Genomic DNA, 20,315 nt, shown 5'->3' with positions numbered 1-20,315 from the left:
CAACTCTGGCAGAGAACTCTTGGGCACCAAGTTGGAGGCTATCTGCCTCCTCTCTCTTTCCTTCATTTTCCTTGTAGTCAGCTTTGGGCCACAGTAATTTGACCCTAGACCCTGGGGGATCAAAGGTAAATAGCATTCTTTACTGCAGGACTTCTCAGAGCCTTTAGCATGCTAAATGCATAGCTATGCATCTCCAAGTAGTAGAGAGCCTCATGATTGAGTGAGGGCTTTAAGTCAGCAATGAATCAAGTGTCCACAGATTTAAACAGGCTTAAACAGAACAAGAGCAGGTTGATATTTTTGCATATGCTACAGCAACAGACTCCTATACAATAAAACCAATGATGTTTGGAAATATATCACACTCAAAGGTATCTTAAAGCACAGGTTAATGGTGAACATTTTCGCCCACTGGTTTTACTACCCTGCCTGCCCCTAGCATTATCCCCTCCTTCCCCACCCCCAATCAGCATTTTGGAAAGCAAAGATGATCTAATTTTACCATTTTGCAGCCCCATGCCTGCCATAATACCTCACTGATTCAAGTTAGAAAGTAAGGTTTTATTTAGACTATGGAAGAGATTTCATAAGCCATTTAAATGAACTGGGCTGAATTAATCCAAGTAGCAACTATCTTACTTCATAACTCCAGTGTCAGTATAGTGGCTGCTGCATAGAAACTTCAATAAATGGGGAAAGAAATTGGACTTTTTTTCCTTTAATACTGAGGACAGAATTTTAAAATGCTGCTTGTTCTGGAATTTTGAAAGTCAAATCAGAAAATCAGCTTGGAAGAGATCATGATCTTCATGTTGTGAATGCCAAAATGTCATGGTAATTATGAAGAATATTAAGCTTAGGGAAGTCCACTTCTGAATATATCACCAGGATGATAAACATCACTTGCTGATTGGTGGTAGCTGCTTGGGGTACTTCTCAGTCTGTCACGTGAGTGGGAAGACTGGTGAGCCCTCATGTTTTGCTGAGGTTTTTGTTGAGCTGCATATAGTTTAAAAACAAAAAAAAGTGGGAATGATGTAATAAAAGTTCGTTTTTCTCTTAAATAGAAAAGGCCAGAGACAGCAGTCCAGCACTGGTAAGGTGGTTTCATGACATCACTAGGGAACCCAGCCTCTGCCTTTCATGCCATCATTCCTTAAGGTCATCATATGATCCTTGATGGCTGCTGAAGCTCCAGCCATCACATGCAAAATGTGGACAAAAGGCAGAAGGACAAAAGAGACTCCTCCTGGTCAGTCAGCTCCCTTTAAGCAGCCTTCCCATAAATCACTTCAGCGGGTGTATCATAGGCCAAATCTTAGAAAAGGGAAGCTGGAAAGTGTGTCTTATTCTGGGTTGCAGAATGCCCAGCTGAAAATCAGGCTTCTGTCACTAAGAGTAAAGGAGAGAATGAAGGCTGAAATAGGCACTTAGGGGTCTTTTATATAGATATAGATATTTTTATTTTTATTTTTGGCTGCGTTGGGTCTTCCATTGCTGCATGCGGGCTTTCTCTAGTTGAGGAGAGGGGGCTACTCTTTGTTGCGGTGGTGGGCTTGTCATTGTGGTGGCTTCTCTTGCTGCGGAACACGGGCTCTAGGCGTGGGCTTAGTTGCTCCATGGCATGTGGGATCTTCCTGGACCAGGGATCAAACCCGGATCCCCTGCATTGACAGGCAGATTCTTAACCACTGCGCCACCAGGGAGGTGCCTGGCACTTAGTAGTCTTTGACCCACTTCCCACTCGGATCTGAGTGGGTGCAAGCTGACCAGAAGCAACAGTTAATACCATTATCTGGAGGAGGACCAAATCAGCAGGAGAAGCAGCTGTAATTTTTTGAGAAATTAAAGAATTTTATGGAAAGTCAGTCATATTCCATTGCTTAGGAAACCATAAAGGTATGTGTCTTTATTCTGCCTTTATGAGTAAAATTAAGTTGATAACAGGGATCTTTCCAAGAGTTTTGAGGGGTGTGCTGAGGTTAGTACCTAAACATTTAGCTCCATGTCGTAGTTTAAATCTATTTGATTCTGTTCAGTTTAAGGAAAGAACATGGAATATCTTTATTATTCTCATTAAAAAGCAAAGATAATTAAAAGATTCAAAGTATGAAGAATTGATATATACCTTAAATATCTGGAAAATTTATTTTGGCTTTCTCTTTTCATGATGATTCCATAGTATAGGTATTAGAAGCAATCTAAGTTCATTGACACCTTAACCTAATTCTTCCTTACAGTTCCAAAGGAAATGGTGTTCTCATCTGTACCCTGGGGCAGATCCATAACCACCTGGGCAAAATTTTGGATACAGATATACTTAAATAACGTGTTTTCCTTATTTATTCTTGAAAATTATAGAAACATTGAACAAAGGGCAAATGTTATAACAGATCTTGATTGGGGTTTTGCTTGCAATGTAAGACATCCTAGACACCCTAAAAGGCAGTTAAAAATCTTTTCAGAGAGCAGAAGTCCAGGAAGACTAACTGTATTGCAGCAGTATCTTCTACTGATCAGCCATTTCTGTTTGGGTCTGCGTTTTTTGTTTTTTTTTTTTTAATTAATTAATTAATTTTTGGCTGCATTGGTCTTCGTTGCTGCGCGCGGGCTTTCTCTAGTTGTGGCGAGCGGGGGCTACTCTTCGTTGCCCTTGTGGTGCGCAGGCTTCTCATTGCGGTGGCTTCTCTGGTTGCGGAGCACGGGCTGTAGGCACACGGGCTTCAGTAGTTGTGGCACGTGGGCTCAGTAGTTGTGGCTCACAGGCTCTAGAGCGCAGGCTCAGCAGTTGTGGAGCACGGGCTTAGTTGCTTCGCGGCATGTGGGATCTAACGGGTCCCCTGCATTGGCAGGCAGATTCTTAACCACTGCGCCACCAGGGAAGTCCCTGGGTCTGCTTTTTAAAGAGTTTTTAAAGAATAGTTTTACTGTCAAAATTGAAAGTCTTTTCACATGTTAATTGGTTGGTAAGTAACATGTTAATTCTGATTTTGAACCGCTGTGTTCACCTTGGCTGAATTATGCTATTAGATTCTCCTTTTACTCTTAAACAGCAGTGCCCTTAAAAATTAAATAAGGGAACTGTATATCAAAATTTAAATGCACATGCCCTTTGACAAATAAATTTCAGTGTGTGTAATATTTTTATCTAGAAATATACTCATAAAACCATGTAAAGATATTCAATGGTGTTCTCTACTTAACAAAGAAAAAATATGGTAGGAATAGTTAAGTAAATTAACCCGTACAATGGAATACTAGTTAGCTGTTAAAAGATAAAGTGGTATGGAAAGATCTCCAAGCTTTCTTAACTGAAAAAGATAAGGTGCAAAATTATATTGTGATGCCAGAGGTGGTTTAAAATACATACTTATTAAACAGATGTTTAATGAGTGCTACTATGTGGCTGTTAGCGTCCTGGGAAGATATACACAAAATATTAACAATGGTTAACTCTGGGGAGTGGGATACTTTTCATTTTATAGTTTCTATGCAACTTGTGTTTTAATTGTACATATATGATCTGTATATTTAAGCTTTTAAAATTTGTGCTGCTTGCTGTATTGTAATCTTTATTCATCTGTTCCCCCAGCAGCCTGTGAGGACTCTAGAGACAGAAACTCACTTTTGTCTTCATCATCTAGTTGTTTTTTAATTGAAATGATTGCAAAAATAAGGGGCAGGCTGGGAACATCCCCATGGCCTGGTGGGGACTCAGCAACTGAGCAGGGCGGGCGGTGGCTGCGGGGGTCCGCCAGGCGTACCAGTGAGACATGCGGCCGCATTCCTAGAGAGGCATGGAGCCGGCCGGGCTGAGGTTAGGCTGCCGCACGGCGGGAGGGGAAGTCTGACCCCGAGTCCCGACGGCAGGAAGCGGCACATGCCCGGGCCCTGCGGGGACAGGCGGCTGGCTCTTCCCGACTGTGGAGAGCCGGGCCTCCGCCCTCCGGTGGGTCTTTTCACTGGGTCAGCCACGTCTTCGTTGTGCATGTTCTTTGAACTTTTGGTCCGTTAACCAGCAATTAGACACTCACCGAGTGCCCGCTATATGCCAAGCGCTAGGAGCTGGGGGGCAATCGCAGTAAGATGCGTTCTGGGCCCGCCGCAGGTCCCGGCTACCGACCTCCCAGTACATCTACGTACCTCCGGCCAGTATTTGTTGAATACCAGGTAAGCCCGGGCTCGCTGAGGTCATGCAAAGATAAACCCCTGTCCTCAAGGGGCAGGGGTGGTGGTGGTGATAAGGGGTGTGATCTGTAATGCCGGTTGGAGAGGGAAACGGGTTGGTGAGGCAGGTTTGGGCTCACTTTTCCATGGGAACACCCTCCACCTGAGTGGCTCAGAGGACAGAAGACTGTACATTAGGTTTGGGGGTGGCATTTGCACGGGGCCTTGGGAATATACCGTTAGAAGACTGGTCGTGGCCATAAAGTACAAGGTTGGTGGAACAAATCTGAGTATCAGCTGGCAGTGATACGAGGCATTTGGGAAGACGATGGCTTTCTTGGAGGTAGGGTCTATGTCTTTTATTATGGGGTTAGCATTATGCTTGGAAAATGACCTGCTCGATAAATGTTTATCGAGTGACAAACACGGAAGTCAAACTCAGTTAAGATCAGATCCTGGGGAGTTTAAATTTAGTTCAACTAGGAGCAGTTGAAACCCGCTTTTTGGTGGGACAGGTGTGTCGAATATGTTTCGAATTGTGCTTTAGGAAATATCGATCCAGTGATGATGGAGTGTGTGGTGCGGCAGGAATACCACACAGAAAACGATTGTAATAGCGAATGCAAATCGTAAAGCAGGAGTAAAAAGGAAGGAATGGCTGCAAGAGGCGTTGTGGAGGAAGAACTGACTGGACTCAGGATGATTATATATATGTAAGCTGGTTTTGAGCCTGAATGCATGGAAGGTGGTGGTGATGCCAATAGAGACTGAAAAATACAGAGTGAGTGCAGCTTTGAGGGGACTCTGATTTCAGTTTGGGATGTGTTGAAATTACAGTGCAGGAGAGGCCCAAGATGTGAGTTTGGAATATGAAAGGCAAGTCAGAGCCAGACAGAGATTTAAGTGTTCTTAGAATAGAGACATATTGAATTTTGATTAATTGAGATCACAAAAGGAACGGGTGAGAAGAGAAACAGAAGTTGAAGTATTTCTACTGTTTGTTATCTAGTGTTACATAAAAAAATAAAGCCCCAAACTTAGTGGCTTAAAACAACCTCAGCTTATTCTTATGATTCCATGGATTGACTGGGCAGTATTACTGGAGTTACTCATGTGGCTGCTGGTCAGTCAGCTGGGGACTAGGCCCAGCTGGGCTCCAGCTGGGGTTCCGTGGTTCTCTTGCACGTGACCTCTGCATGGCTAGCTTGGGCTTTCTCACAGCATGGAAGTCTCGTGGCTGTGTGTCTGGCACTACAAGAGCATTTCCTCTTACATTGTCATTTCTGCCATATTCTATTGGTTAAAACAAGTCACAGGTCAGCACAGACTCAAGGGAAGGAAAAGTAGACTCTACCTCATGATGAGAAAAGTGACAAAATCTCATCATAACAGGTTTTAGGGGATGAAGGCTTTGGAAACAGTCTACCTCACCTACATTTAAGGTGGAGTATTCTGTGAGAAATATGCAGAGATAGATGAACTTTAAGAGTATGTTAATCTGTCCATAAAGGCAGCCGTCTGGCTCCTCCATGGATCAAATTATCCCTTCCCTCCATCTAAAGTATAAGCTGCTCAAGCATTCTTATTGTTAACCCTTCTTCCCTGGTATCCCTACCTTACATCCCTTACCTCTGGGCTCAACTCCCTTAGGATTCAAGGTAGACTTCTGATTAATTTCACTGATATTGGCAAGCAGGCTCAGTTTTTGAGCATCACTTAGAGTGGGGACAAAAATATAAGTATGTTACATAGAGTTTTGAAGCTCTTATAATTTTTATGTTACTGATCAATTCTTATGCTTCAGATGTACATTTGGAAAAACATTTCTGGAACATAGACCTCAGCTAAGTGAACCTTTTTCTAGCCTTTAAGGTCAACATGGATGAAGCTTCGCCAGGCCCCGCTCCTGAGAATGGAGACAGCCTTGTGAAAGTGAAGGAGGAAGATCCCACATGGGAGCAGATGTGCAGCTCACAGGAGAGCAGCTCCCACACTCTGGAGCTTTGCCGCCTGCGCTTCCGGCAGTTCTGCTACCAGGAGGTAACCGGGCCCCGGGAGGCTCTGGCCCAGCTCCAAGAACTTTGCCATCAATGGCTGCGGCCGGAGACCCACACCAAGGAGCGGATCCTGGAGCTGCTGGTGCTGGAGCAGTTCCTGACCATCCTGCCTGAGGAGCTCCAGGCCTGGGTGCAGGCGTATCCTCTGGAGAGCGGGGAGGATGCAGTGACAGTGCTGGAGAATCTAGAGAAAGACACAGGAGACTCAGGACAGCAGGTGGGAAGAGAATGTGCATGGTGGCCTGGGAGAAGTAATGGCGAACATTTGTCTGTTAAGTTTTAACTTTTTACTTTGAAGTAATTTACAATTTATAGAAGTTTTGGGAGAGTAGTACAGAGAACTACTGTGTACTCTTCACCCAGATTCACCAGTTGTTAACATTTGTTACAGGATGTGCCCCTCTCGTGTGTGAGCACGTGCTCCCTCTCTCTCTCTCTCTGTATACGTACATATATGTGTGTACACACACACACACACACACACACACACACAGGCTCACACATTTTTTTTCTTGAACCATTTGAGATTGGAGTTAGTTGGGGATACCATACCCCTTTATCTCTAAACACTTCAGTGTGTATTTCTGAAGAAGAAAGATATTCTCTTGTATAACCAGAATACATATTATCAAGTTTTGGGAAATTAAAATTTTTATGATACTATCACCTCAACAGTAGTACTTGTTTAGACACATCCATGATAACCCAGTAGTATTCTTTATGACAGTTTTGCCCCAATCCAGGATACAGTCCAGCATCACACATTACATTTAGTTGCCGTCTCTTCAGTCTTCTTAGATCTGGAAAGGTTGTTCAGTCTTCCTTTGTCATAACAATGACATTTTTGAAGAGTACAGACCAGTTATTTTTTGGAATGCCCCTCAATTTGGGTTTGCCTTGTATTTTCTCATGATAAGACCCAGGTTGTGCATTTTGGCTAGAATACCACGGAAGTGACATTGTGGTCTCCTCAGTGCATCACATCAGGAGGCACATGGTGATGGATTGTCCCATTACTGATGAGGTTAAGGTGGTATCTGTCAGATTTCTCTACTATAAAGTTACCATTTTCCCCTTTGTAATTAATAAGAAATTTGTGGGAGGCATTTTGAGACAGTGTACATATCCTATTTCTCATTGAACTTCCACCCACTAGTTAAGCATCCATCTGGGTTTTTGTTTTGTTTTTCTAGGCAGGGATCTTTGCCTGTCTTGTGTCTCTTCTTTGCCACTATATCCCCAGCATGTAGAACAGAGCCTGGCTTTTAGTAGGCATTCAGTCCATATTTGCCAAATGAGTGAATGTCTCTGTCTTGCTACTCTGTCTTACTTGCTGCTGCTTAAGGATTAAATGGGGCTTGTCTGGTGTTCCCTTGAGGATATCCCTAACTGTTGTTTGGTCCAGTTCCCACCAGGATGCCTTTTCTTTTCTTTTCTTTTTTAACATCTTTATTGGAGTATAATTGCTTTTCAATGTTGGGTTAGTTGCTGCTGTATAACAAAGTGAATCAGCTATATGTATACATATATCCCCACATCTCCTCTCTCTTGCGTCTCCCTCCCACCCCAGGATGCCTTTTCAAAGTGAACCTTTTGTCCCCAGGTTTCTGTCTACAGTCAGGGACAGGACATGCACCTACCAGTGACAGAATATCAAGGAACCTCTTTGGAGTGTCAGAGGCCCCAGCTACTGCCTGGGGTAACCACCTTGAAGTGTGAGCCCCCAGAGCCCCGCCAAGAGGTCGCCCAAGAAGTGAGTGGTGAGTGCCGGAGGGTGAGTTTAGTAAGGACACTGGGAGCAGGCCGCTGGCAGGTGCATGGCCTTCTAAGTAAAAGCTTGTTTATCTGTGGGTTTTTTGTTTGTTTGTTTGTTTGTTTGTTAGCCCTATACCTAAGCAAACTTTTAAAAACATTTGGAATTGTAAAATGTTAGAAGTCTAAGATCTCATCCAACACCCTTAATAGTTAGGAAAACCAAAACTCAGAGTTTAAGTGACTTGACCAGGGTCAACAGAGGCAGAGTTAAGTCACGTGACCTTCTGACCAAGATTCTCTCTTTACTATATATCTCTATTCCACATTTCTAATTCTACATTTGTGAATATTTTAAATATTTACTTGGTAGCTTTCCATAAATTTGTCTTTTTCCCATGGTAACATTTTCTTCAGTAGCCTCCCTGCCTCTAATCTTTCAGTAACTTACATACAGCTTTAGGTTTAAACAGGTTCTCTCCTTCCTGCACTTGGAGTGTACCCTCCTGTGTGCACGGCTCTCTCACTTTCCGTATCCATCCCAGCTACTGGTTACATTTCAGCTGTGTGCAGTAGGATAGGCCATGCAAAGAAGGCAAAGTCTGCGGCCTGCAGTTTGCAGATGGCTTGAGAACACACAGAAGCATACAGATCGTTCAAAAAGGAGACCTCAGAACTCCGTAGTGCAATGTTTTTTAACCTTTGTGGTGAGGGATGCCATCATTTTCCCCCAGAATTTATTGAAAAGGATTAACTCTCTTCACTGGAAAAGGCGTACAAAATGACGCACACAACTTCATGATTTACCACATTGGTTTACAGTCACCACATTGGTGATCTGTGAATATTGATATTTTGATATTAAGTACAGAATAAATGGTTCATATAATAAATGATATGAGAACATTCAAGGGAGATAAAAGAAAATGTATGAGGCTCAGATTACTTGTGATATTTACCCACTGGAGCATAAATAGAACTTGATATTTCCCTACTTACTTGACTGATAGTTCTTATTTCTTTGCTTATTAAAAACCACCATGACATGAAGCCCAAATGTTTTACGTGAAGAAGTTTAGAGGTGGTAGGGAGCCTTACGGCCCTGGGGTTGGGAAAGCTTTCCTGGAGGCATGAGCCTGCATTGAGCCTTGATAGATGAGAGGATTTGCAGTGGAGCAGGCATAGGGTGAGCATTCCCATCTACCTGTGAGATGATGAACATGCATCTGCTGAAATCAGTTTCATCGCATTTTGACTGTGGAGGGGGAGGGGTAATGAAGAATGGAGGTATTTGTCAGAATGGTGATGGTAATTGACAGAAAGATAGCAGCAGTCATAGGATATAAGATTCTTTTGTGTGAGCATGAGCTGGCTCACAGAACTGGACTCCAGCAGCATCTACTGGGTGGAGGGGGGGGCTTCTTCGGTTCTCTAGGTCCCCGTGCGATGCGCCACTGCTGTGGTGTGTGTAATCAGGATGCTCTGTGGTCCTTTAGGAAGCACACCCTGTCATTCTCAAGGGCTTTTTATACCCTCTTAGGCCCTCCCAAATATTCTAGAGACTCTGGCTAAGGGCCTCCCTGCCTACTAGTCATAACCCAAGCACATTTCTCCAGGATACCTGCGACCAAATGAACTGAAGATCGATTTCCCAGGCTACCTGCATTCCCTCCTCTCCTGCTAGTATTTTCAATGGGGTAATAAGTCAACCAGCATGACAGGAGGGTGGGGTTTGTTTAGGGGAAAGAGTGGGTGGGGGGAATGGGAAGGTCAGTTGGGGCCATTTTATGGGGTGTTTAAATTCAAACCAGGAGGTTTGGACTTTATCATTAAAAAGTTGGGTGCCATTGAAGCCTTTTTTTAAAGTCAAAAATATGATTTATAGTGACTGTGTTATTTGTGTGTATATAGTATTTCATTCTCACCTGTCATGGAACACTAGATTTAAAATGAAAACTATTGAGTACTTTATTTTTGCCAGTCTCTTAGTGCTCAAATGTGATTGATTCTTAGGGTCAGACACATTGTTAAATTTTCGATATGTTGATGGAGAAGTAAAAAAGACCTTGAGATCATTTTATTCATTGCAGCTTAAGCCCATTTTCTCTTGTTCTGTCTTTGGCAGAGATATAGAGCAACAGATCAGTGTGGTATTTGTAGTGAACTTTAATATGTTTGAAAACATTCCTCTGCCTTCTTCCCAGGCTTAACCCTAATGCTTTTGCACTTCAGGAGGATTATAAGAGGCAAACACAGAGTCTGATCTGACCTTTGCTCTCTCAAATTTCCCATTGCTGTTGATCTCTTTCCTCACTGCATTATACCTTTGCCCCCTTCCATTCTCTCTTGCCATCCTGCCCCTCCTCAGCTTAGCCCTTTCTCTGACAGCAGACCTGCTTTACACTGTGCTTTTTAAGCTGTTGGTTGTTTGGCATATATGCATTGTGGGGAGGTAAGGTAGTAACAGTGAATCAGGGGCAAGGCTATTTTATTTTCCTAGCAAGGCTTATTTGCTCTAGATATGAAACAACAGCAACAAAAAGATTCCACAGTGATCCACTGTGTCTGGAGCAAGGAAGAGGGGTACTATGTTCTATGTTATATTTTGGGTTAGAATTATCCCCTGTGCTCTTCATTTAGTGATTTTGGGCTCCTTATATTGTTGCCATCTTGAAAAATAATGATACATTACCTTGTGTGGGGTCTTACAATTTACAGAGGGCTTTTACAGAGAGTTTTTATGTTACCTGAATCTTCATTAACCTTGTAAAGTAGACTGTGTTCTCCCCATTGTACAGATAAGGAATTGGAAAGAATCTTTTTAAGTAACAGTGCAGTGCCTGGCACCTTGCAATCATTATGACTGTCTGAATTATTGTTACAGTTTCCAGTGTGGCAGATTCTCAAATGTTCTCCTAGCTCATGGTTAGCATCTCTTCTATGTATGTATGTATGACTATTTTTGTGTGTGTGTGACTCTTTTTACGGATGTACAGTTGATTTACAATGTTGTGTTAGTTTCAGGTGTACATGTATGACTATTCTTTTAGAGCAGTTTTATGTTAAGCAAAATTGGAAGAAAAGTACAGAGATTTCTCATCTACCCCCTGCCTCCCCCCATACGTTGCCTCCCCCATTATCAACTCTATTTTTTGTATCTTTATTTTCTCTTTTCATCTTCCTCTTATCTGCTTTCCTGTTTCCCCTTTGCCTTATCTCTCTGTTCTCCACTTCTTTTCTTTCTTCTTTGTTCTCTGGTTAATGTTTCCTTTATCACCAAGTTCTGCCTTCCCTCTCCTTATTTTCATCAATAATTTCTAATTTTTCTTTATGAATGTGAAAGTGCATCACTGTAGAGCACCTCATGAGTTCATAAACACCACTTATTTTGTGGGTAGGGACCCTAAAGTTTTAGAATTTTAGAATTCTGACAGAATGAAAGCAGATATGATGTTCTAGCGTAAGATCTGTATCTTAGTTCCTGGATGTTTAACAAACATAAGAAGATTTGGGGCCTGGGTCCCCCACAAAGGGCTCTCTCCTAAAAGCCACTGTGTCTCATTCAGGACTCTTGTCTCCTCCTTCCACAGGGCCCGCTCCCCAGGGACCAGCCCCTCCCCAGGAAGAGAATCCCAGAGACCAGGCAGCAGAACCGGGGTCTAACTCAGCGAGGTCCCAGGTGAGCAGGCTGCCCGGGCTATGCGAACCTCAGTAGCAGCCCTCCTTCCCTCGACCACCTATCCCTTGCCCTTCTCTTGGCTCACACTGCTCACCCTGGGAGCCTTTCAGGTGGCACAGTCCCTCTACCTTCACCTTGTCACAGAATATCACAGACCATTTGTGCCTCATCCAGCGAGCTCACATAGATTACATGCAGTGGCCTCATTCCATACCGTATGCAGGAGGCCCATCCAAATCTCAAGGTATGAGAATAAGGGGCAGAGTTAGACCCTTGGTTTCAGAAAGTGCCTCTACTCATTTGATGCTCAGTGACTGATGTGTTATTTTTGAGGGGCTCTCTGGTTTCTCTCCCCAGTCTGAGAAGCAGTACTCTTCCTCATATTACTTTATAGTCCCAGTGTTCTGCACATACCCAATTAATATTTGGTGATGATAATGGAAATTCTGTGTATCCAAGGCAAAACTTCACATCTTCTTCACAGAATAGACTCTTGGTTTTTTTTCCCCCTTATTCTCTTAGTGGTCCAATCATTTTCCTAGTCATTTAGTTAAAAAATATTTAAGTCTCCTATTTAAGTCCTCTGCTGCTGAGTCAGTTTCCTCAAGAACAGGGTCTTCATGGAGTCCTTTCCTCACTCTGTGACTTTTAATTCATTCTTAATCCTATCAGACCTAGTGCCTCCTGTTCTTAACAAATACTTCACCTTCCTGAAAAGAAATGTATAGCAAGTAAAACTTACCTATATGTATATTTAAATCAATATAATTATCTAAAATGCTATATAATGGAGAAACAAAAAGCAATTTATTAAAAAAAAAGTATTTCAAAAATGCAAATGTCTGGACATGATCACACCAAGAAATAACAAAGTAGTTAAACGTTTGCACTGATGTGTAATCATTAGGTTTGAATTAAGGAGGAATAAGAAGATCAAAAGGCTAGGCAAACGAAAGGGCAGAGATGTGGGTGGACAGTAGAATGAAACTAGCATTGAGTCAAATAATGAAAGACCAGCCAGAGAAAGAGAAAAATAACATTAATTGAAGTAGAGCTAAGATGAAGTTATGGCTTGTATTGTGTCCCGAAAAGATATATTGAAGTCCTAACCCCAGGTACCTATGACTGTGATCTGATTTGGAAATAGATTCTTTGTAGATGTAATCAAGTTAAGATGAGGTCCTACTGGAGGAGGGTGGGCCCAGCATCCAACGGTCGATGTCCTTATAAGAAGGCCTTGTGAAGACAGGGAGACACACAGGGAGAAGGCCATGTGAGGGCAGAGGCAGAGACTGGAGTGATGCATCTACCAGCCAAGGAAAACTCAGGACTGCTGACAACCCCCAGATGCTGGGAGAGAGGCAGGACAGTCGTCCCTTAGACCTTCGGAGAGAGCAGGGCCCTGCTGGTTGGCTTGGTACGACTGGTCTGCAGTGTGGTATTCAACACCCTTCACACCTGGACCCCTTATCCTTACCACAGTGAAGACTGAGAGGCCATTTTTTGCCTTTTTAGACATCAGTGAAGACTGAGGAAGCAGCAGCCCAGGCCCTTGTCCCAGAGGAGTGGCCACATCTGAGTCTGGCCCAGAGGAACATCTATGGAAACTCGGCTCAGGAGAAGGTTACAAACATCAGTCTGATGGGTAAGGACAGGCCTCTGGCTGGTCCCCAGCTGTGCTCACCTTTCCCATCATTAACCCTGACTCGGCCCTTGTGAACCCACATTTCCTACATGCCCTCACCCTTCTTTCCCCTTCTTCGGGCCTCTGCCTCCACACTTCTCTCAGCCCCTGCCAGTTTGAATCCCTCCCAATCCCCTTATCTTCTTCTGTTGCTAATCACTACTGATTCTTGCTGTTATCTTCTCTGATCATGATTCCCTCAACATCTCCTCCTCTGCTCCCTTTTTTCTTCCCTTTTCAAGGGTCCCATATAATTTGTCATCTTCAGACATCCCTTAATATCTGAAAGTTCCACAAACACCCTGCCTCATCTCTTCTTTACCTCAGAGGACGTTCTCTTCACTCTCTGTGAACACTACTGTCTATGTGTAATTTTCTTTAAATATGCTTTGCCCTGTTAGATACTCTCCCCTGCAAATTGACCTTTCTTATTATCTTCCTATACTCTGCCACATTTTTAGGACCGTTGTGACTGCACTCCTGGTACACCTGTTGATTTTTTGTTTGTTTTAATTTGGAACATCCTATTCCTTACCCTAGAGATTGTTTTTTCTAGATTGAGGCAACAAATGACATTTAAATCATTAACATATTACTTCAGCTGAAGAAGTTGTAACTAAAGATGGATTGTTTAACACAAAGCAAGAAACTTCTGAAGAAATGGAACGAGGTGCTGAGGTCTCAGGAATACCCAACAGGTGAGTGTCCATGGTCCTAAGTAGAACAAATCCTACAGATGTAAGAAGAAATTGAAATGAAACCGGAGAAACAAGTTGGTAAAAGCCTGCTTCCCTGAAATAATACAGAAAGAGTAACACTCACTTCTGTGATCATAGGGGGTCCCATGCCAAGGAGGTGACCTGCCAGTATATCATAATTATACAAAACTTTCAGTTGGTACACAGTTGCCTCCAAGAATCCTCTGACTCAGTTTACCTTGCCTGATCACTCTTCCCCTGGCTCCCTTATGTTGTGGGGCTACAGATACTGAAGCCAGAAAGAGAAGAAGATAGAGAAGCAGAGGATTTAGACAAGAGAGTGAGGGCTGCAGGTAAGGTTTGTTGCCATGATGGTTAAGAAAGAAATATCATCAGACCTGGAAGAGGACTTAGGGAAGACAGGTAGGGTATCTTCGACCTCCATTAGGAGAATCCTGAGCAAGAATTAAAAGGAGAGTAGCTGATGACGAAGGGACAAACTAAGGATAGTAGTGGGTGCTTAATGAGTGGTGGTTGTGGAATGAATGTCTAGCATAGGTGCTCCTAAAGCAGAAAGAGAGGGACCGGATCATGAGCAAAGGTTGGGTTCTGGTGAGGCCATTAACTCCTTGGAGACGTGAGAAGAGAAGAAAAAGGAAACAGCGTGTGATAATTACACTGAAGAGTAGGGCCGGGGATGAGGATTCTCCTTATTGACATTTGTTCATCTTAGGGAAACAGGGAGCTAAATCTCAGTTAAAAGAGAAATGTCCTGAAGCCTAAGAAGAGAAGTAAGATCTTTCATAAAGCTGGTAAAGTCCGAGCCAAGCTGCACTAAAGTAAGAGAGAGAACACTCTGACTTAGCTCAGAGTTATAACTGGAGAATAGGAACCTGCTGTTGTGTCTGTCAGGTACGTTTACATCAGGTAACAAACCATCACTCACAGTGCCTCCGAGAATCAAGATAGCTTACTGTTTCACATGACAAGAAGTCTGAAGGGGTAGGATGTTCTAGGTTTGGTGCTCCATCATGATGTCAAAGACTGAGTGTACCCGCCCCCATGCCCCCAGCAACCTCCCCACTCATTCAGCAAGCATTTTATCACTCATATTTAGTCATGTGTAATACAGAGACCCTACCTTCAATAAGTCACATGAGGGTACAGTAGATGAGAAAACACAGAACACAGTGCAGTATGATGACGTGCCCTGTAGCTATGATAGAGCATGCAGGAGAGGACTCAACAGAGATCTGGATACTGGAGAAGACCTCCCAGAAGAGGTAACATTTGAAACAAGCCCTGATGAGTAAGCAGGAATTTACCAGCTAAAGAGGAGGTGGATCAGAGAGAGGCAGAGAAAGAAAATGCAAATGCCTAGAGAGGATAGGAGAAGAACTAGGAGAGAAGAGTCACAGGAGCCATAGAAGATCATTTTATTATTTTATTTATTTATTATTTACTTATTTAGCTGCGCTGGGTCTTAGCTGCGGCATGCAGGATCTTTTAGTTACGGCATGTGGGATCTAGTTCCCTGACCAGCGATCGAACCCGGGCCCCCTGCGCTGGGACCGCAGAGTCTTAACCGCTGGACCACTAGGGACGTCCCAGAGGATCATTTTAAAGAGCAAGTTTCTGCTTGAAAAATTCTGGGTCCTCTTTGGAGTAGGAAAAGAAGTCATGTTTGGAGATAGACTGGTAGATTTGAGAAGAGTGTTGAAGAGTGATGAAACACCTGCTGTGGGGAACAGGGAAGAAAGGAACGAGAGGACATGAGAAGGATTTCTGGGCAGTGTTGAGTAACTAGCTGAGTTTTGGAGACCATCATATTTAGCAGTGTCAGTCTACCTAGTTGTTTGATTTCTCTGGCACTATTCACTCCTGGGTTAGGAACAGAGAAGACTAAGGATAGGGTTGATCTGGTGCTGAATTTTGCTGGTCCACCACTACAGAAGGACACTGGGGCAGGGTGATTGATTGGTGATCCTGGCAAGAGAAGGACTAAGGTGATGATGGATCACGAGGTCTAGACAGAATAGGAAGGTAGGTAAACACAGGAGGAAGTGGAGGAGTCAGAGTGAGAAGGAAGAACAGGTATTGTGGGACAAGAGTGTGAGGAGGCTAGAGTGAAAAGAAATTGGGGCTACAGAGTGAACTCTTGGAGTTTAGTTTTCACCAGTGGAAAGTCCAGTGTAGTGACAGGATTCAAGGAGGGTCCCTGAAGTTGAAGATGTCAGGGAACTCTAAGATGGATCTACCGAATGGATCATACACGCAGACATTAAAGACACCCAGGATGATAAATGCTCTAAGCAAACAAATAAATATATATAGTGTAAATTATATTACAACATACTCTTTTCACTGCTGTTTCCTCCCTTATGTCTTCTTAAATTAGTCTAATTTAATGTACCAACAGGACATTTGTAAATGAAATGCACATTTCTAGAATTAAAGAAGTTTGTGTAAAATAATACTTTCCATCTTAGTAACTTTAGCCTAGTTCCTTGAAAACTGCATAAAAATCAGTCCAAGGGCAATAAGTTTGAGTTTCTCTTTTGTTTCACCCCAGAAACAGTGCGTCCACCAGATGAATGCAGAACAAGGGGAGGCTAAATTGTTCCATGTTCAGAAATTCTGTGAGAGGTGAGGGGGCTCAGTAAATAACAACCCATTTCCTTGTCCAAATTCAGAACCAACTGATAGAGACACAGGAGTAAAACAGATGATTCTGGAAACCTCTGCTTTATGACTGACAGAAGCTAGACTGATAAAGCCGCTCAGAGGCAGAGCTAAGTGGCCGCATAGTGACAGCAGACCCTCCACCCCCCCCCCCATAGGCCTTCCTGATCCATCTTGGGAGAAAAAGGAATATGGAATGTCTACAACTTCCTTCTAAAGAGGACAGCCCAGTTCTTTCTCCCAGATTCAACAATTAGTTAAGTCATGAGGAGTGAGTGGGAAGTGGGAAGAGGCCAGAAATGTTCAGTCTGGCCAAAGCCCTCCCCATGGAAACATGAGGAGTGAGAAGGAAGTATTCCCCACAAAAGAATCCTTAGGCGTCATGGATTTATCCTGTACCAGTGAATAAGACTGAGAATTTTTATAGCATACGTTCTTTTTTCTTTCCCAGAGATTGTGTACCCCAGGCCCCTTGTAGTACCCCTGTTCCTGCTGAAAGGACAGTTGCACATTGGAACACTCTGAAGGACCGTCACCCTGCTGACATGTGGACTCGGATGCACATCTCATCCCTGGAATACGCTGCAGGAAACATTACCCGAAAAGGGAGAAAAAAAGACAAAGCTCGAGTGAGTGAGCTGCTCCAAGGCCTCACATTTTCTGGTGATTCAGATGTGGAAGAGGATGACGAGCCTGAGACTCAGCCTGCTCCAAAAAGACCAAAGGTGTCAAGCGTCCCAGAGAAGCACTGGACCAAAAGAGACATTAAACCCAACTTTCCAAGCTGGTCAGCACTGGATTCTGGACTTTTGAATCTCAAGAGTGAAAAGTTGAACCCAGTGGAGCTCTTTGAGTTATTTTTTGATGATGAAACATTCAACTTGATTGTCAGTGAAACCAATAATTATGCTTCTCAGAAAAATGTCAACTTGGAAGTCACAGTTCAGGAAATGAGGTGTGTGCTTGGTGTCCTGCTTTTGAGTGGCCTTGTGAGGCGTCCCAGAAGGGGAATGTATTGGGAAATGTCTGATGCCGATCAGAACCTGGTTAGAGATGCAATCAGAAGGGACAGATTTGAATTGATTTTCTCATACCTGCATTTTGCAGATAATAGCCACCTAGATCAAAATGATAAGTTTACAAAATTGAGGCCTCTCATAAAGCAAATGAATAAAAATTTTCTCCTGTATGCTCCCCTCGAAGAATACTATTGTTTTGATAAGACAATGTGTGAGTGCTTTAATAGTGACCAATTCCTGAATGGGAAACCTATTAGAATTGGCTATAAAGTCTGGTGTGGTACAACCACACAGGGTTATCTGGTTTGGTTTGAGCCCTATCAAGAAGAGTCAACTATGATGGCAGGTAAAGATCTTGATCTTGGTTTAGGTGGAAATCTAGTGATGAATTTTGCTGATGTTCTTTTAGAGAGAGGTCAATATCCCTACCATCTGTGTTTTGATAGCTTCTTTACAAGTGTCAAATTGATGTCAGCCTTGAAGAAGAAAGGGGTGAGGGCAACAGGAACAATTCGTGAGAACAGGACTGAAAAATGTCCCCTGATGAGTGCAGAACATACAAAAAAAATGAAGAAGGGGTATTTCGATTTCCGAGTAGAAGAAAATGATGAGATAATTTTGTGTCGTTGGCATGGTGATGGTATTATCAGTCTGTGCTCCAACGCTGTTGGCATAGAGCCAGTCAATGAGATATGTTGTTTTGCCGATGACAAGGAGATCCCTCAGATAAGTCAACCTTCCATAGTGAAACTGTATGATGAATGCAGGGAAGGCGTAGCTAAAATGGAACAGATCATTTCCAAATATAGGGTGAGAATAAGAGGCAAGAAATGGTACTCAGTTTTGGTGAGCTACATGATTGATGTAGCCATGAGCAATGCATGGCACCTGCACAGAGCCTGTAATCCAGGTGCCTCTCTAGAACTCGGGGATTTTCGGAGAGATGTTGCCCATTTCTACTTGGCACATAATGCAAATATGTCAGATTAAGGCAGGTAAAACAGGTACAATGTAGACATTAGTAAGACACAGAAGAATCACAACTACACATCAGATTGTACCCAAAGCAAACCTGATGTTTGTATACAATGAAATTATTAATTAAATGCCTAATATTTCTTTTAAAAAATCTATGTAGAGTTTCAAAAACTGTTATAACAATGTTAAAAATGATCTGTAAAAATGTTGAAATCTATTGGTATCTTTTTCTATGTCTAATTTTGATATCAAACGTGGGAAATCCTTTATTAGTTGAATTGATTAATTTGTGCATTTAAAGAATGAAATCCTGCCTCCTTTTCTTTTTTTCCTGGTAGTTTTCTCTGGGGAATGCCATTTTTTTTCTTTTTTTGGCTGCATTGGGTCTTCCTTGCTGCGCAGGGGCTTTCTCTTGTTGCGGCGAGTGGGAGCTACTCTTCATTATGGTGCGTGGGCTTCTCATTGCAGTGGCTTCTCTTGTTGCGGAGCACAGGCTCTAGGCACACGGGCTTCATTAGTTGTTGTGGCACATGGGCTCAGTAGTTGTGGCTTGCGGGCTCTAGAGCACAGGTTCAGTAGTTGTGGTGCATGGGCTTAGTTGCTCCGCAGCATGTGGGATCTTCCTGGACCAGGGCTCGAAACTGTCCCCTGCATTGGCACGTGGATTCTTAACCACTGCACCACCAGGGAAGCTCCAGGAATGCCGTTTTAAAATGCAGGCAGAATTTAATGCAATCCCTATCAAATTACCCATTAACATTTTTCACAGAACTAGAATAAATAAACCTAAAATTTATATGGAATCATAAAAGACCCAGAATTGCCAAAGCAATGCTGAGGAATAAAAACAAAGCTGGAGGCATAACCCTCCCAGACTTCAGACAATATTACAAAGCTACAATAATCAAAACAGTGTCATACTGGCACAGAAACAGACACATGGATCAATGGAACAGAACAGAGAGCCCAGAAATAAACCTACACCTACGGTCAGTTAATCTTCTACAAAGGAGGCAAGAATATACAATGGAGAAAAGACAGTCTCTCCAGCAAGTGGTGTTGGGAAAGTTGGACAACCGCATGTAAATCAGTGAAGGTAGAACACACCCTCACACCATACACAAAAATAAACTCAAAATGGCTTAAAGACTTAAATATAAGGCATGACACCATAAAACTTCTAGAAGAGGACCTAGGCAGAACATTCTCTGACATAAATTGTAGCCATGTTTTCTTAGGTCAGTTTTCCAAGGCAATAGAAATAAAAGCAAAAATAAACAAATGGGACCTAATCAAACTTACAAGCTTTTGCACAGCAAAGGGAACAATAAGGTGAAAAGAAAACTTATGGACAGGGAGAAAATAGTTCAAAATGATGTGACTGACAAGGGCTTAATTTCCAAAATAGACAAACAGCTCATACAACTCAATAACAACAGCAAAAAACCCAATCAAAAAATGAGAAGACCTAAATAGACATTTCTCCAAAGAAGACATACAGATGGCCAAAAAGCACATGAAAAGATGCTCAACATTGCTAATTATTAGAGAAATGCAAATCAAAACTACAATGAGGTATCACCTCACACCAGTCAGAAT

The 20,315-nt window shown here is 42.8% G+C and overlaps 1 protein-coding gene across 4 annotated transcripts; it reads left to right on the top strand.

The window, feature by feature from the left end:
* Nucleotides 1-26: 26 nt before the first annotated feature.
* PGBD1 (piggyBac transposable element derived 1) lies at nt 27-19,010 on the top strand. 4 transcript variants are annotated; one of them, XM_007179051.3, is made up of 7 exons: nt 27-125; nt 6,032-6,441; nt 7,828-7,984; nt 11,567-11,655; nt 13,171-13,300; nt 13,941-14,037; nt 17,171-19,010. In XM_007179051.3, the coding sequence occupies exons 2-7, from the start codon at nt 6,046-6,048 to the stop codon at nt 18,726-18,728; spliced, it is 2,427 nt and encodes an 808-aa protein (XP_007179113.2). In that variant the 5' UTR covers nt 27-125; nt 6,032-6,045; the 3' UTR covers nt 18,729-19,010. The 4 variants fall into 4 exon arrangements, with proteins under 4 accessions (XP_007179113.2, XP_007179112.2, XP_007179111.2 ...); XM_007179050.2 differs by lacking the exon at nt 27-125 and adding an exon at nt 4,032-4,170; XM_007179049.2 differs by lacking the exon at nt 27-125 and adding an exon at nt 4,740-4,880 and having other exon boundaries at nt 17,171-19,009.
* Nucleotides 19,011-20,315: the final 1,305 nt, after the last annotated feature.

Source organism: Balaenoptera acutorostrata, chromosome 10 (genome assembly GCF_949987535.1).
Source record: "Balaenoptera acutorostrata chromosome 10, mBalAcu1.1, whole genome shotgun sequence".
Taxonomy (NCBI): Eukaryota; Metazoa; Chordata; class Mammalia; order Artiodactyla; family Balaenopteridae; genus Balaenoptera; species Balaenoptera acutorostrata.
This window is presented reverse-complemented; position numbering and strand designations above follow the sequence as displayed.

Bases quoted from the DNA above. Each gene is read 5' to 3' on its own strand.
- PGBD1 (XM_007179051.3), top strand. From the start codon at position 6,046: ATGGATGAAGCTTCGCCAGGCCCCGCTCCTGAGAATGGAGACAGCCTT. The intron at 6,442-7,827 runs GTGGGAAGAGAA...TTTTGTCCCCAG, and splicing joins CAGGAGACTCAGGACAGCAG to GTTTCTGTCTACAGTCAGGG. The intron at 13,301-13,940 runs GTAAGGACAGGC...ATATTACTTCAG, and splicing joins TACAAACATCAGTCTGATGG to CTGAAGAAGTTGTAACTAAA.